The sequence below is a fragment of the Rana temporaria genome, chromosome 4 (assembly GCF_905171775.1).
Source record: "Rana temporaria chromosome 4, aRanTem1.1, whole genome shotgun sequence".
Lineage (NCBI taxonomy): Eukaryota > Metazoa > Chordata > Amphibia > Anura > Ranidae > Rana > Rana temporaria.
Window position 1 is genome coordinate 155,791,293 of NC_053492.1, and position 14,139 is coordinate 155,805,431.

Consider the following 14,139-nt stretch of genomic DNA (forward strand, 5'->3'; position numbering starts at 1 on the left):
GTATTAAAATATTTTATTTTTCTGCTCCGGAGGCCGCCCCCTGTCTTCTTTATTAGCTCTTTTACCAGGGGGGGCTTCTTCTTTGACGTCTTCGGGTGGGTGGGGGCCGCCGTCTGGTTCTCTTCCACCGCCGGGGGGGGGGTGGCTTTTAAAAAAGCCCCCACCCCCCCGGCGGGTTTCCTCCGGCGTCTTCGGCGGGGCTCTTCTTCTTCCGCTATCCCGACGGGTCTTCTCAACTCTCCGGGGTTCTCCTTCTGTCTTCGCCGCTCTCCGTTGTTGACTCGTCGCACCCCGGTTCTTCGTCTCGCTGTCCGGTGTCTTCTTCCGTGATGTACGTCTTCTCCTTCCGTGCTGTGATGAGTTCTTCTTCCGTGCTGTGACGTCATGTTCTTCACTTCTCTCCTTCTCCCGATGTTGCCACGCCGGTCCTCCTCGCTGAAATGACGGATGCGCGCCTTGCATCGGACCTATATAGGCCTCACAGTCCCATCATGCTCTGTACCTACCCATGTGATACCTACCACGTAGCTACCTACCTCCGAAGACGCCGGAGGAAACCCGCCGGGGGGGTGGGGGCTTTTTTAAAAGCCACCCCCCCCCGGCGGTGGAAGAGAACCAGACGGCGGCCCCCACCCACCCGAAGACGTCAAAGAAGAAGCCCCCCCTGGTAAAAGAGCTAATAAAGAAGACAGGGGGCGGCCTCCGGAGCAGAAAAATAAAATATTTTAATACACTGTGTGGTTTATTTGTGTTTTTACCACTTTTCTTGCAGGTGAATGGGTAGGGGTACGATGTACCCCATACTCATTCACTTAGGGTGGGGGGCCGGTATCTGGGGGCCCCCTTATTAAAGGGGGCTCCCAGATTCCGATAAGCCTCCCGCCCGCATACCCCGACAACCAACGGCCAGGGTTGTCGGGAAGGGGCCCTGTCCTCATCAACATGGGGACAGGGTGCTCTGAGGTGGGGGGGGCCGCAGTGCGCCCCCCTGCCCCAGAGCACCCAACCCCCCCATGTTGAGGGCATGCAGCCTGGTACGGCTCAGGAGGGGGGGGGGGCGCTCGCTCGTCCCCACTCCCTTCCTGGCTGGCCGGGTAGCGTGCTTTGGATACGGGTCTGGTATGGATTGTAGGGGGACCCCCTACGCCATTTTTTCCGGCGTAGGGGGGCTCTCCTTACAACCCATAACAGACCTAAGGGCCCGGTATGCTCCTGAGGGGGGACCCATGCCAGATTTTTATTTAAAATCCGGCGGGGACTTCCCCTTCAGGATTCATAACAAACGCCACACACGTGTAGAATTGGCGGGAATCCAAGTCGGATCTCCCGTCGCTTCTATGACGGCTCTGTATCCATCGCGGCAAGCCAGCTCGGCGCTGGCTCCCGCGATGGGGCTCGTAGGTGCTCAATCTCGCTGAGAAAGAGAGCGAGATTGACACAAAATCGGGTTCACCTACTGTAACAGGTGCGAACAGGGCGTAATCTACGGCGCACAGGGCGTAATCTACGGCGCACACACTTAATTTTGTGGATCGCCCTATCTCCCTCATTTGCATCTTTGCCTATAAAAAAAAGTGGCGTGTCTAGCGTAATTTGCGTCAGAGGATGCGCCGGTGTAATTTTTTTAGGTAGGACGGAAAAACTGGATTTTTCGTTTTGAGGATCGGGCGCAAAGATACGCGCGGTGTAAAATTAGAAATCTCGAGTTAAGTCGGCGCATCTGCTTTGTGGATTTGGCCCTATGGGACTTGAACAGAAAAAATCAAAAGTGCTAATTTTAAAGGCTTATATGCAAGTTATTGCCATAAAAAGTGTTTGGAGACCCGGGTCCTGCCCCAGGGGACATGTATTAATGCAAAAAAAGTTTTAAAAACTGACGTTTTTTTTCAGGAGCAGTAATTTTAAATAATGCTTAAAGTGAAACAATAAAAATGAAATATCCCTTTAAATTTTGTGTCTGGGGGTGTCCCTAGTATGCCTGTAAAGTAGTGCATTTTTACCATGTTTAGAACAGTACCACAGCAAAATGACATTTCTAAAAGGAAAACATTTAATTTAAAACTACTTGCGGCTGTATTGTCGGGTCCCGGTAATATAGATAAAAATCATTGAAAAAAACGGCATGGGTCCCCCCACAGTCTTTTACCAGGCCCTTTGGGTCTGTTATGGATATTAAAGGGAACCCGCACCAAAATATAAAAAAAATTTGCTTGGGGGTCCCCCCAAATCCATACCAATACCAGGCCCTTCAGGTCTAGTATGGATATTAAGGAGAACCTTGCGCCAAAATGTAAAAAAATGGCATAGGGTCCCCCCAAAATCCATACCAGACCCTTATTCAAGCATGCAACCTGGCAGGCTGCAGGAAAGGGGGGGCAAGAGAGCGCCCCCCTCCTACACCGAACCAGGCCACATGTCCTCAACATGGGGAGGATGCTTTGGGGTCCCCCCAAAGCACCTTGTCCCCATGTTGATGGGCACAAGGGCCTCATCCCCACAGCCTTTGCCCAGTGGTTGTGGGGGTCTGTGGGCGGGGGGCTTTAACAAGGGGACCCCCAGATCCAGGCCCCCTATGTAAATGGGTATCGGGTACATTGTACCCCTACTCATTCACCAAAAAAGTGTAAAAATTTTAAAAATTACAGTAGACCATTTGGGACAAGTCCTTTATAAAAAAAAAACTGTCCCACGATGTCCATTCACCTTGGATCACAGTGTTCGACAACAACGAAAGTCCCAAATTGTCTACTGTAATTTTTACTATTTTAACTATTTTTTTGGTGAATGTGTAGGGGTGCAATGTACCCGATACCCATTCACATGGGGAATGGGATCTGGGGGTTCCCTTGTTAACCACTTAATCACCACCTTATAGACGATATACGTCTAGAAGGCGGTCGCTTAACTCTGGGAGGACTTCCATGGACGTCCTCCCAGAACCGCGCTCCCGCGCGCCCCTTGGGGCGGGCATACGGGAGTCTCCGTGACCGCCGGGTCCAGAGGACCCGGCGCATCACGGATCGCGGTAAATTGCCGCTGATAACGCCCGTTTACTACGTGATCGCTCTGTCCAATGACAGAGCGATCACATGTAAACAAACCGGCGTCATTTGATGATGCCGGTTCCTCCCTCCTCTCTCTGTACCGATCGGTACAGTGTGAGAGGGGGAGCGCGGGTGTCAGCAGCGCTGTGACTGGATCTGTGACTATTGCAGTCACAGATCCATCCATCCCTGCTCAGCCATCCCTGCAACCCCGCCCCAATACTCTGCAATACCCCCTGCAATACCCCCTGCGCTAATACTCTGCAATACCCCATGCGCTAATACTCTGCAATACCCCCTGCGCCAGTACTCTGCAATACCCCCTGCGCCAGTACTTTGCAAAAAACCCTGCGCTAATACTCTGCAATACCCCTTGCGCCAGTACTCTGCAATACCCCCTGCGCCAGTACTCTGCAATACCCCCTGCGCCAGTACTCTGCAATACCCCTACGCCAATACTCTGCAATACCCCCTGCACCAATACTCTGCAATACCCCCGCACAATACTCTGCAATACCTCTTCCCAATACTCTGCAATACCCTCACACCAATACTCTGCAATACCCTCACACCAATACTCTGCAATACCCCCGCACCAATACTCTGCAATACCCCCACACAATACTCTGCAATACCCCCGCACAATACTCTGCAATACCCCCGCACAATACTCTGCAATACCCCCGCACAATACTCTGCAGTACCCCCGTACCAATACTCTGCAATACCCCCGCACCAATACTCTGCAATACCCCCGCACCAATACTCTGCAATTCACCTGCACCAATACTCTGCAATACCCCCGCACAATACTCTGCAATACCCCCGCATAATACTCTGCAATACCCCCGCACAATACTCTGCAATACCCCCGCACAATACTCAAAAAAAGCATGTAGGCTGGTTAGATGTCCAACGTGAACGGCATCAATGGGATACAGCTTCATTCAATGGTTAATACAGGATGCGCCATGAAACTATGCAAGTTCCTTTTCCTTTCATGGCGCATCCTGTATTAACCATTGAATGAAGCTGTATCCCATTGATGCCGTTCACGTTGGACATCTAACCAGCCTACATGCTTTTTTTGAGTATTGTGACAAGAGATCAATATCAGCTGGTAAGAGGCAGCATATCATTAAGGTGGAGGTGTTTCCCTATCATCACATTCTGGGTTACTGTTATTTTTCCTGATCACTTGGAGATTGAAGTTAATTATTTTGCTGGAGGTCTCCTCACTTGGAGATTGAAGTTTAATTATTTCTTTGGACTATATGGGATTTATTTAATTATGTTATATCACTCTCATGGACTTTTTGGTGCATTACGTGCATTTATCTACATTTTTTGTTTAAATTATTGAGAATGTCCTGTCACTTAATTCATTGATATATGTTTCTCACATTCACTTTTGTTCTTCACCTGTTTGACACATATATGTATTTAACTCTTTTAGCGCAGCTTGTTTTTCTTTTTCTTATAAAGTCCAAGTACCAATTCTCCATCCATTTCTACAATTTAGGGAACGTGGCACACATTTTGATCAATTTTAGTATCCACAGTGCCATCCTGTGTTGATACCTTGAATCGATCCTTTCAGCTCTATATTTAAGAAGGCATCATGGGTGTTTCTTGGTGTCATGAATCTACTAACACACATGCAGCTTGTAGGCTGTGCTGGGAGAAGTGATATTTTATACTACAATGCATACGGTCAGTGGTAATTCCACTCATCAGAGCAGAGCAAGCAGTATGTGAGCAGTGGACACTCTATTCTTTCAGGTAAGTAGCAACTGGCACCACAATAATTGTCCACAATAGTAAGGTTGTCTTCACCAATGACTAATGATGTAAGGGGCACTTTACCAGTGACAAATAATGTAAGTGGGCTCTTAAACACTGGCCATCAGCATACTCGTCACTGACCAACATTGGACTTCAACATACTCATAACCAACTATCAATGTAAGGCCGCATGTCACCAAGATGGCATTGTACTGACTACCAATGCATTTCACCACTAAGCACCAATGTGAGGGAGCAATTCTTCAACTGCTACCAATTTAATGTGGCACTACAATGACAACTCTGTGTAATGCTTCATACTATTGGCTGCTGCACTCAACAATCTGTGCTGCATTTTTATATAGTCCTAATCACTGACTTTAGACCATTTTCTGCGTTCTGAAGAATGGAATATAATAATGTATAATGGAAGTTTAATTTAAAAAAACACTTTGTGGAATTATTCTTCTCTGATAACTACATATAACCCTTCTCCCTCTTTCCAAGGAACGGTCTGCTCACTAACCTTTATGTATACAATATATCAGACTTTGTATGCAAAGTGAAACATTTGGATAACAACTGCTGACCGTGGTGCTGATTTACAAAAGCCAGTGTACAGAAAACTGAAGCAAAATAAATTATTTTTCAATAGCAGTCATATTCCATTTTTTATTTAATGCATAAAACCCAACAGCACAAACATTTCTTCTTTGTAATTTAGCTCCCTTAGAGCTCATTTATATTAGAGGTGAGGGGGCAATAAAACCCTGCTTTTAAGCTGTACTTTTACCGTGCACCAACTGCTACCTCCTTTAGCTGCAGAGGCACAAATCAGGGGGGAACAAGTTGCAGCCACGTCAGTAATTACACCCCTTGCCACTTTCAGCAGGCGTAGCACCTACTGAACGCAACACATACAACTGAATGGGACCACTCTGCAAGTACAATGTAATGCAATACACACAGCTGAGCTACTGCAGGGTTCAAGGGCTTAAAACAGGTGGTGAGGAAGCAATGCTATGCCTACTCGGTATCTGTAAAACGCTTTCTGAAGAGGGATCCAAGCACTGATCACACTTCAGAGAGCAAAGCTAGTGTGAACGAGCCCTTATGTTCATCTAATGTACACATCATATGTTCAGGTTTCCACAAATATAGCCACATACATATGGGCTTCAACTTGCATAAGGTTTATAATAAGTATGTACACAATGTTTTTTCAAAGCATTTTTCAATGCTTCCAGCAAGCTTTTTATTAGCTTTCTTGAAACATTTAAGCACACTTTTACTACATTTTAGAATGTTAATCAGAGATCATAATTTTAGTGCTGCCTCGACTTTCTGCATTCTTCAAGCAGTTCTAAAGCTTAGTGAAATTCTATTGAAACCTGATAGCTAAATTGTTTAAAGCTAAACTCCATGTAAAAATTTAGCATTCAATGACCTGCTTCACTTCAAGGGTTAAATGTATATTTTGTTTAGGGGGAACAGAATAGGCAGTGATACCTAACTTTTTCCTCCTTTCCCCAGCAGCCACCATTTTCTGAAGCTCCTAGGCGGGCACTCACCGTCCTCATTAGTGTTGAGCAGAATATGCCATATTCGATTTCGCGATATATCTCGAATATATATTCGAATATTCGAGATATATTCGCTAAATTCGAATATTCGTGATATTTTATCGAAATGAAATGATTGCGATTTTTCGCTATTGCGAATGCGAAAATAATTGCGATTTTTTTGATAACTGCGGTAGGAGCACTCTGATTGGCTCAGAATATTCGTGATATGTTATCGAAATATCGCAACATGCGAATGCGATATTTATTGCGCAATTTCGAGAAATGCTGGAGGAGCGCTCTGATTGGCTCAGAATATTCGTGATATTTTATCGAAATATCGCAACATGCGAATGCGATATTTATTGCGCAATTTCGACAAATGCTGTAGGAGCACTCTGATTGGCTCAGAATATTCGTGATATTTTACAATACAAAATAATTGCGAATATTCGGCAAATGCGGAAGGAGCACTCTGATTGGCTCAGAATATTCTTGATATTTTACAATACAAAATAATTGCGAATATTCGGCAAATGCGGAAGGAGCACTCTGATTGGCTCAGAATATTCGTGATATTTTACAATAGAAAATAAAAAGTGTTTTGCATTGGTGGTGATTCTTTACTCTATCCATCTGTCACAGCCATTTGTCAATCAAACACCTTGAAGATTGAACACGTTCATGCTGCATGCTTTGGACTTTTTTTCACTTCACATATCAAAGACATTTTTATGAAAGATTATTTTTCTATTATTGGGACTATATTTCTTTATATATTTGTTTCACTGTGTATTTCACAAGTTATTTGCGCTTGCTTATTTTATAATTTGCCCACATGTCTTGTCGCTAGACATATTTTTTATTCTTGTAGAGCGACTCCATTTTCTGTCTTGTATTAATTTATGTTGTATAACATTTTTGAGTTGCTGCTGTATTCTCCCCTTTTTTAAGGTATGCGCAATTTTTTCCTTCTTACAAAAAATAATAATATCAAACATACAAATATTCATAACAGAAACATACACAAAGCCCCCCCCTTTTGCATCAGAGACAATCAGAGTTCTCCTACCACAGTTATCGAAAATTCGCAATCATTTTCGCATTCGCAATAGCGAAAAATCGCAATTTTTTTTTTTTCAATTTGGCAACATAAAAGGATCGCCTCAGCTTAGCTACTCGGCCCAGGGTCTCTAATCATACCAGCAATGCTTTTAGACGTCGATAGGATGTGATCTGTTTTAAAAATCAAATTGAAAAAATGCGAATATTCGGAATTGCGAATATTCACCGCGAAATTCGAAATATAGCGCGATTTCTCGAATATGCTATATTCGAGTCGAATATTCGCAATGCGAATATTCGTGAGCAACACTAGTCCTCATGTACAATGATGACATGATGATGTCAGAGAGGTCACAACCAGTCCAGTTGTGAAGAGGAGTGACTTTGTGAAACCGATTGTATAGAGCAAGGAGTAAGGTAAATAATTCTACTTGTTTCTTGCCCCTTTGAAAAAAAAAACATTTAACCCTTGCATTGTGGAGGATCTCACTGCACAGTGAATTTTCTCAGCCCACTGGATTTAGCTTTAAAGTGATATTAAAGATTCACATTTTTTAAAATGAAAATAAAAAACATGTTATACACTTGCCTACACTGTGCAATGGTTTTGCACAGGGCAGCCTCAATCCTAATCTTTTTGGGTCACCTGTCGGCACTCCTGGCTCCTCCACTGCGCTGAGTGCCCCCATACGAAGCCAATTCCCATAAGGCCACTTGTGCGGACTTGCTTCCGAACCGGCTGTTTGCGTCTATTCACAAAGCCCAGCTCGGCCCTGCTCTCTGCTCACAGAATTTGACTGACAACAGCAAGAGCCAATGGTTCTTGCTGTTCTCAGCCAAGCCTATGAGAGCAGGGAGAGGGAAGAAGAGCTCCGGCAGAGTGCACAATGCTGGATTGACATTGTGCTCAGGTGAGTATTTAGGAGGTGCTGTGGGGAGCTACACGTGAAAGTTCCTTTTATCTTAAAGGTAACTCCATTTTCATGGGGAAAAAAATAGCAAATAAAAAATATAGCATATACAATTGTGACACAAGTCATATTGTAACTAAATGTTATTAAAAATGACCTTTCCTTTTCAATCTGCAGCACTGTAATTTTCTGTAAAATGCAATGTAATATAGCTATCTGGAGGTGTTCTGTACACAGAATGTGTACAGAACGCCCCCCAGAAACATAATTTCCTGCTTGTGTGATTGGCTCACAGATTTTTCCAGAAGTCTACACTAAGATACAAGTGTAAATGTAAATGTAAATCGCATCTATATGGATGCAGACCCAGCAGGTTTCCTCATTGGAGCCCTACAGCTGCAGTAGCTGGTTTATAATTAAGAAACCACATCCATTGGACTCACTACGCACAGGGGCAGAGAGGAACAAACAGTGATTTCTTCAGAATAACAAAAGGTGGGAATCTGTAACAAAGTCTGTTAACCGCTAGAGCCCTGGAAGGTTTTACCCCCTTCCTGGCCATTTTTTGTGATAAGGCACTGCGGTAGTTTAACTGACAATAGCGTGGATGTGCGACACGGTACCCAAATAAAATGTATGTCCTTTTTCCCCCACAAATAGAGCTTTCTTTTGGTGGTATTTGATCACCTTTGCTATCTAAATTGTTTGCACTATAAACAAAAAAAGACCAAAATTTTGGGGGAAAAAAACTATATTTTTTACTTTCTACTATAAAACATACCCAATAAAAAATGTAAAAAATCACATTTCTTCATCAATTTAGGCCAATATGCATTCTGCTACATATTTTTGGTAAATAAAAACCCAATACGCGTATATTAATTGGTTTGCGCAAGGTATAGCGTCTAGATTTTTTTATTTATTTTGATTTCATTTCATTTATTTACTAGCAATGGCATGGGCAGGTGACTTATAAAGGGACTGTGATATTGCAGCAAACAAGTCTGTCACTGTACTAATGACACTAGCAGGGAAGGGGTTAACACCAGGGGCGATCAAAAGGTTAACTGTGTGCCTAGGTTTTGCTTACTTTCTGTGGGGGAGGTGCTTTGACTAGGGGAAGGCAAAGATCTGCGTTGCTGCTTAGCACAAAACACAGGATCTATGCTTACCCTTCCAACAGAACGACAATCTGCCTTGTTAACATAGGCAGATTGTTGCTCTGCCTGTGCCCTGTGTAATCAGCGGGTGCTGGCGGACATAGAGTCTGCGGTAGCCGTTGCTGGGCTCCCACTTTGTAGAAACACAGCGGGAGCGGGTCCCCAGCGGCACGCGCATGCGCCAGACCCGGAAGTGTCAGATCACATACTAGCAGTGATTGAGTGTCAACACACGGCTCTGGGCTGTGATTTGATTCTAGGTTCACACTGCCCTCTGCGAACCGTTGTGGGTGTCAATACAATTTTAATGACACCCCCAGATCGGTTCATAGATCACAGTGCGATTTGTGAACTCGCACAGGAATCAGATCGCATGGGTAAGAACTGCTCCCCCTTCCTTAAGTAAATTGTACCGCCCACGGCATCCGCCCTCCGTCCTGTATGGGCCCTGCATACTAGGTAAGTGATCTGGTGCAGAGCGGCCGCCCTGCCGCAATAAATGTATGGTGGGCGGTCCACAAGTGGTTAAAAACTCTGCAATGTACATAGATCACCTAGAGGGAAATGTTTTTTCTTAACAAAAGTGGAGTTGCACTTTAACACAGAATTCATTAAGGTAAAAAACCTTTTACCCTTACAACCACTTTAACCACTGCCCGCCATTTAGCAGAATTACGGGCGGAAAGTGGTGTCCAACAGGATGAGCCGCTAGCATGCAGCACGGCAAACAGTAGTGCGGTGTGTCGCTCTGACACAATGAATTGCCAATGTCAGTAAAAAGGCCAATGTCGTAGGCTCTTTACCATGTGATCAGCTGTGTCCCATCACAGCTGATCACATGGTAACCAGGAAGTGCTTTTCCTCTACTCGCGCCGACATGGCGCGAGTAGAGGAGAGACAATCGGCAGCTCTCCTGACAGGGGGCATCTGCGCTGATAATCAGCACATTGATTATCAGTGCAGACTAAGGTTGCACCAATACCACTTTTTAAGACCGAGTACAAGTACCAATACTTTTTTTAAAGTACTTGCCGATAAATGACAGATTTTCCAGCTCTTTCGTCCACTCTCCATCCTAGGAGGTCAGATGGGGACCAGGGGAGCACAATGGATATGAAGGGGACCTGAGGAGCAAGAAGGACACAGGGGGGGCCGTAGGAGGACCAGAGGAGCAAAGAGAGGAGGACACACAGAGAAGGACACAGGGGACAGTCAGGGGTGATCGGTGCGGTAGTAGGGGCAGTTACAACCACTGATCTCCCTGTATAGATTTCAATAGCTGAAAGCCGCGTTGGGGAGAAGTGGCTGTGAGCTGCTTTATTGAAATCTATACAGGGAGATTGGTGCTTGTAACTTCCCCCACCGCTGCACCGATCACCCCTAACTGCCCAGGTATCGGGTCAAGCATCAGAGCATTTGCATGAGTACAAGTACTGTACGTGAAAAAGCTTAGTATCGGCACCAATATTGATACTAATATCGGTATCAGTGCAACCCTAGTGCAGACCCACCAGGGATGCCCACTAGAGCCCACCAGGGATGCCCACTAGAGCCCACAGGGATGGCAATCAGTGCCAAACAGTGCCCATTATGAATGACAATCTGTGCCCATCAGTGATGCCTGTCAGTGCCTCCTCATTAGTGCTGCCTATTAGTGCCATCTATTGCTGTCCATCAGTGCCGCCTATCAGTGCCCATCAGTGCCGACTGAGTGCCCATCAGTGCTGCCTATCAGTGCCCATCAGTGCCGCCTATCAGTGCTGCATATAAGTGCCTCATCATCGGTACCCATCAGTGCCACCCCATCAGTGCCACCTAATCAGTTCCACCTCATCAGTGCCCAGCAGTACTGCCTCATCAGTGCCTGCCACTGCAGCATCGTCAGTACTTATCAGTGAACGTGAAAATCTACTTTTTTACAAAGTTTTATAACAGAAACAAATTCTATAAATATTTTTATTCTATATTTTTTTATTTGTAGTGCAACAAATTTAAAACACAGTGGTGATCAAATAACACCAAAAGAAAGCTCTAGTTGTGGAAAAAATGTTGTTTGGATACAGTGTTGCGTGACCGCTGAGAAGCTGAGAATTGGTCCGGGCAGAAAGGGGGTGAAAGTACCTTGTATTGAAGTGATTAAGTAACATTTGCCACTTCTATTGAGATCTGAGTTTATCACTCCCAGACTGAGCTGAACTACTATAAAGGCTTTAGAAAAATGTTGCTTAAGGTTGATTGAAAGCTTTATAAATGTTGTAAAAGCTTGTTGTGCACCATGTTCTTATACAAGCTAAAGCCTGTGGGGCAGATCCACATACATCTGCGTGGGCGCAGCGTATGTGAGATACGCTACGCCGCTGTAACTTACTTTGCTATTCTTTGAATCCTGAAAGAATTTGAGCCGTAAGTTACGGCGGCGTAGGGTATCTCTCACGGCGTAAGGGCGCGGAATTCAAATACGGCGAGTAGGGGGGCGTGTTTCATTTAAATGAAGCGCGTCCCCGCGCCGAACGAACTGCGCATGCCCCGTCCGTCAAAACTCCCAGGGTGCATTGCTCCAAATGATGTCGCAAGGACGTCATTGTTTTCGACATGAACGTAAATGGCGTCCAGCCCCATTCACGGACGACTTACGCAAACAACGTAAAATTTTCAAAATTATACGCGGGAACGACGGCCATACTTAACATTGAGTACGCCACCAGATAGCAGCTTTAACTATACGTCGGAAAAAGCCGAACGGAAACAACGTAAAAGAATGCGACGGCCGCTCGTACGTTCGTGGATCGTCGGAAATAGCTAATTTGCATACTCAACGCGGATTACGACGGGAACGCCACCTAGCGGACGTCGAAAAATTGCATCTAAGATCCGAAGGCGTACGAAGACGTACGCCTGTCGGATCTAACCCAGATGCCGTTGTATCTTGTTTTGAGGATTCAAAACAAAGATACGACGCGGGAATTTTTAAATTACGCCGGCGTATCATTAGATATGCTGGCGTACTTTCTTTGTGAATCTACCCCTGTGTGTGTAGAAAATTGGAAAGCTAAATGGGTTATATAACAGCAGCAAGCACTATGATGTAATCCAAGGTAACATAATAGATTTCTGAAATAAGCACAGTTTGTTCCTAATAGAAAAATCGAACCTAATGCCGCGTACACGCGACGGTTTTTCGGGTTGTAAAAAATTACGTTTTTTTTTATGTCATTAAAAACTATCGTGTGTGGCCTCCAGAGCATTTTTCACGATGTAAAAAATGGCTATTAAAAATTTAGAACATGCTTTAATTTTTCACAACGTTAACGTTGTCGTTTTTAACATCGTAAAAAATGGTTGTGTGTGGGCTTTAACGACGTGAAAAAATGTGCATGCTCAGAAGCAAGTTATGAGACAGGAGCGCTCATTCTGGTAAAACTAGCGTTCGTAATGGAGTAAGCACATTCATCACGCTGTAACAGACTGAAAAGCGCAAATCGTCTTTTACTAACACGAAATCAGCAAAAGCAGCCCCAAGGGTGGCGTCATCTGAATGGAACTTCCCCTTTATAGTGCCGTCGTACGTGTTGTACGTCACCGCGCTTTGCTAGAGCATTTTTTTTTTTCACGATCATGTGTAGGCAAACTTTATTTTTTATAGACCATTAAAAACGTAATTTTTTACAACCCGAAAAATGGTCGTGTGTACGCGGCATTAGGCATTGAACAGATGATAGCATACACTACTACCTGCATGCTGGCATTGCTTCATCTGTCAGGTGTCCATTCAGAATCTTGGCTATCGCTGTCAGGCTGTTACTCATTCTGCACATGTCTCTTCCTGGAATGCCCAGGACTTCATTAAATGTGTTTGTGAGGTTTCTAATCTCCATGAGGAGTAAATGATGAAATGAGTGTTCCATGTTATTCAACTGATTCACCAGATACGTCAGACACATCTTGGCCATCGTCTATAAAGTAAACAATAAAACATGCTTAGTACAGGACAATATATAACTGTGTTCAGGACAAACCCAAACCGTGGTTAAATTGCTTACAAACAATAGTAGATTCTTATTTAAAAAAAATATCAAACCACGCATGTAATGAGCTGAAAAGGATAGGCTTATTATAATACTAAAGTAAATAATTATTTAACGACCACACTGTATTTGCTTTCAATCCCGTGTTGAAGAAACCAATGACAAATGATCTAAAAATTATGAATGTTCTCTATTACGTAAAAATTGGCACATAAAGATCACAAGTATGAAAAGAACATTGAAACAATGAAATTCACTTTATTTTCTATTTAATGCTGTATTTGCCAAGTATTCAGCAGTGCAAAAGTAGTTATTATCAGAAAGCAGTTGCAAGACACTGCAACTAGTTATTGTACATCGTGTCGTTTGCATTACCCTGTAACATATGAACACTACCAGACTCAGTATTGATATGTTATTGTTGTCTGTTAAGTGAATTGCTACATGTTGAGGCATTTGTCTTTATAACAAATCACTTTTATATGCCTCTCAAGAACTTAATAAAAACCCCCTTTCCATTTTGAGACCCTTTACTGTACATTATACTGTAGACGTCTAGTTAAATATTTTATTGCAACCACTACTGT

At 44.0% G+C, this 14,139-nt stretch overlaps 1 protein-coding gene across 6 annotated transcripts in view; it reads right to left on the reverse strand.

The window, feature by feature from the left end:
* Positions 1 to 14,139, reverse strand: part of VEPH1 (ventricular zone expressed PH domain containing 1) — a 500,435-nt gene that overhangs the window by 245,516 nt on the left and 240,780 nt on the right. For all 6 annotated transcript variants that reach the window (XM_040349240.1, XM_040349244.1, XM_040349242.1 and 3 more), the window contains one exon: positions 13,260 to 13,480. In XM_040349240.1, coding sequence (XP_040205174.1) covers positions 13,260 to 13,480 — 221 coding nt within the window. The remainder of the gene's footprint in view (positions 1 to 13,259; positions 13,481 to 14,139) is intronic.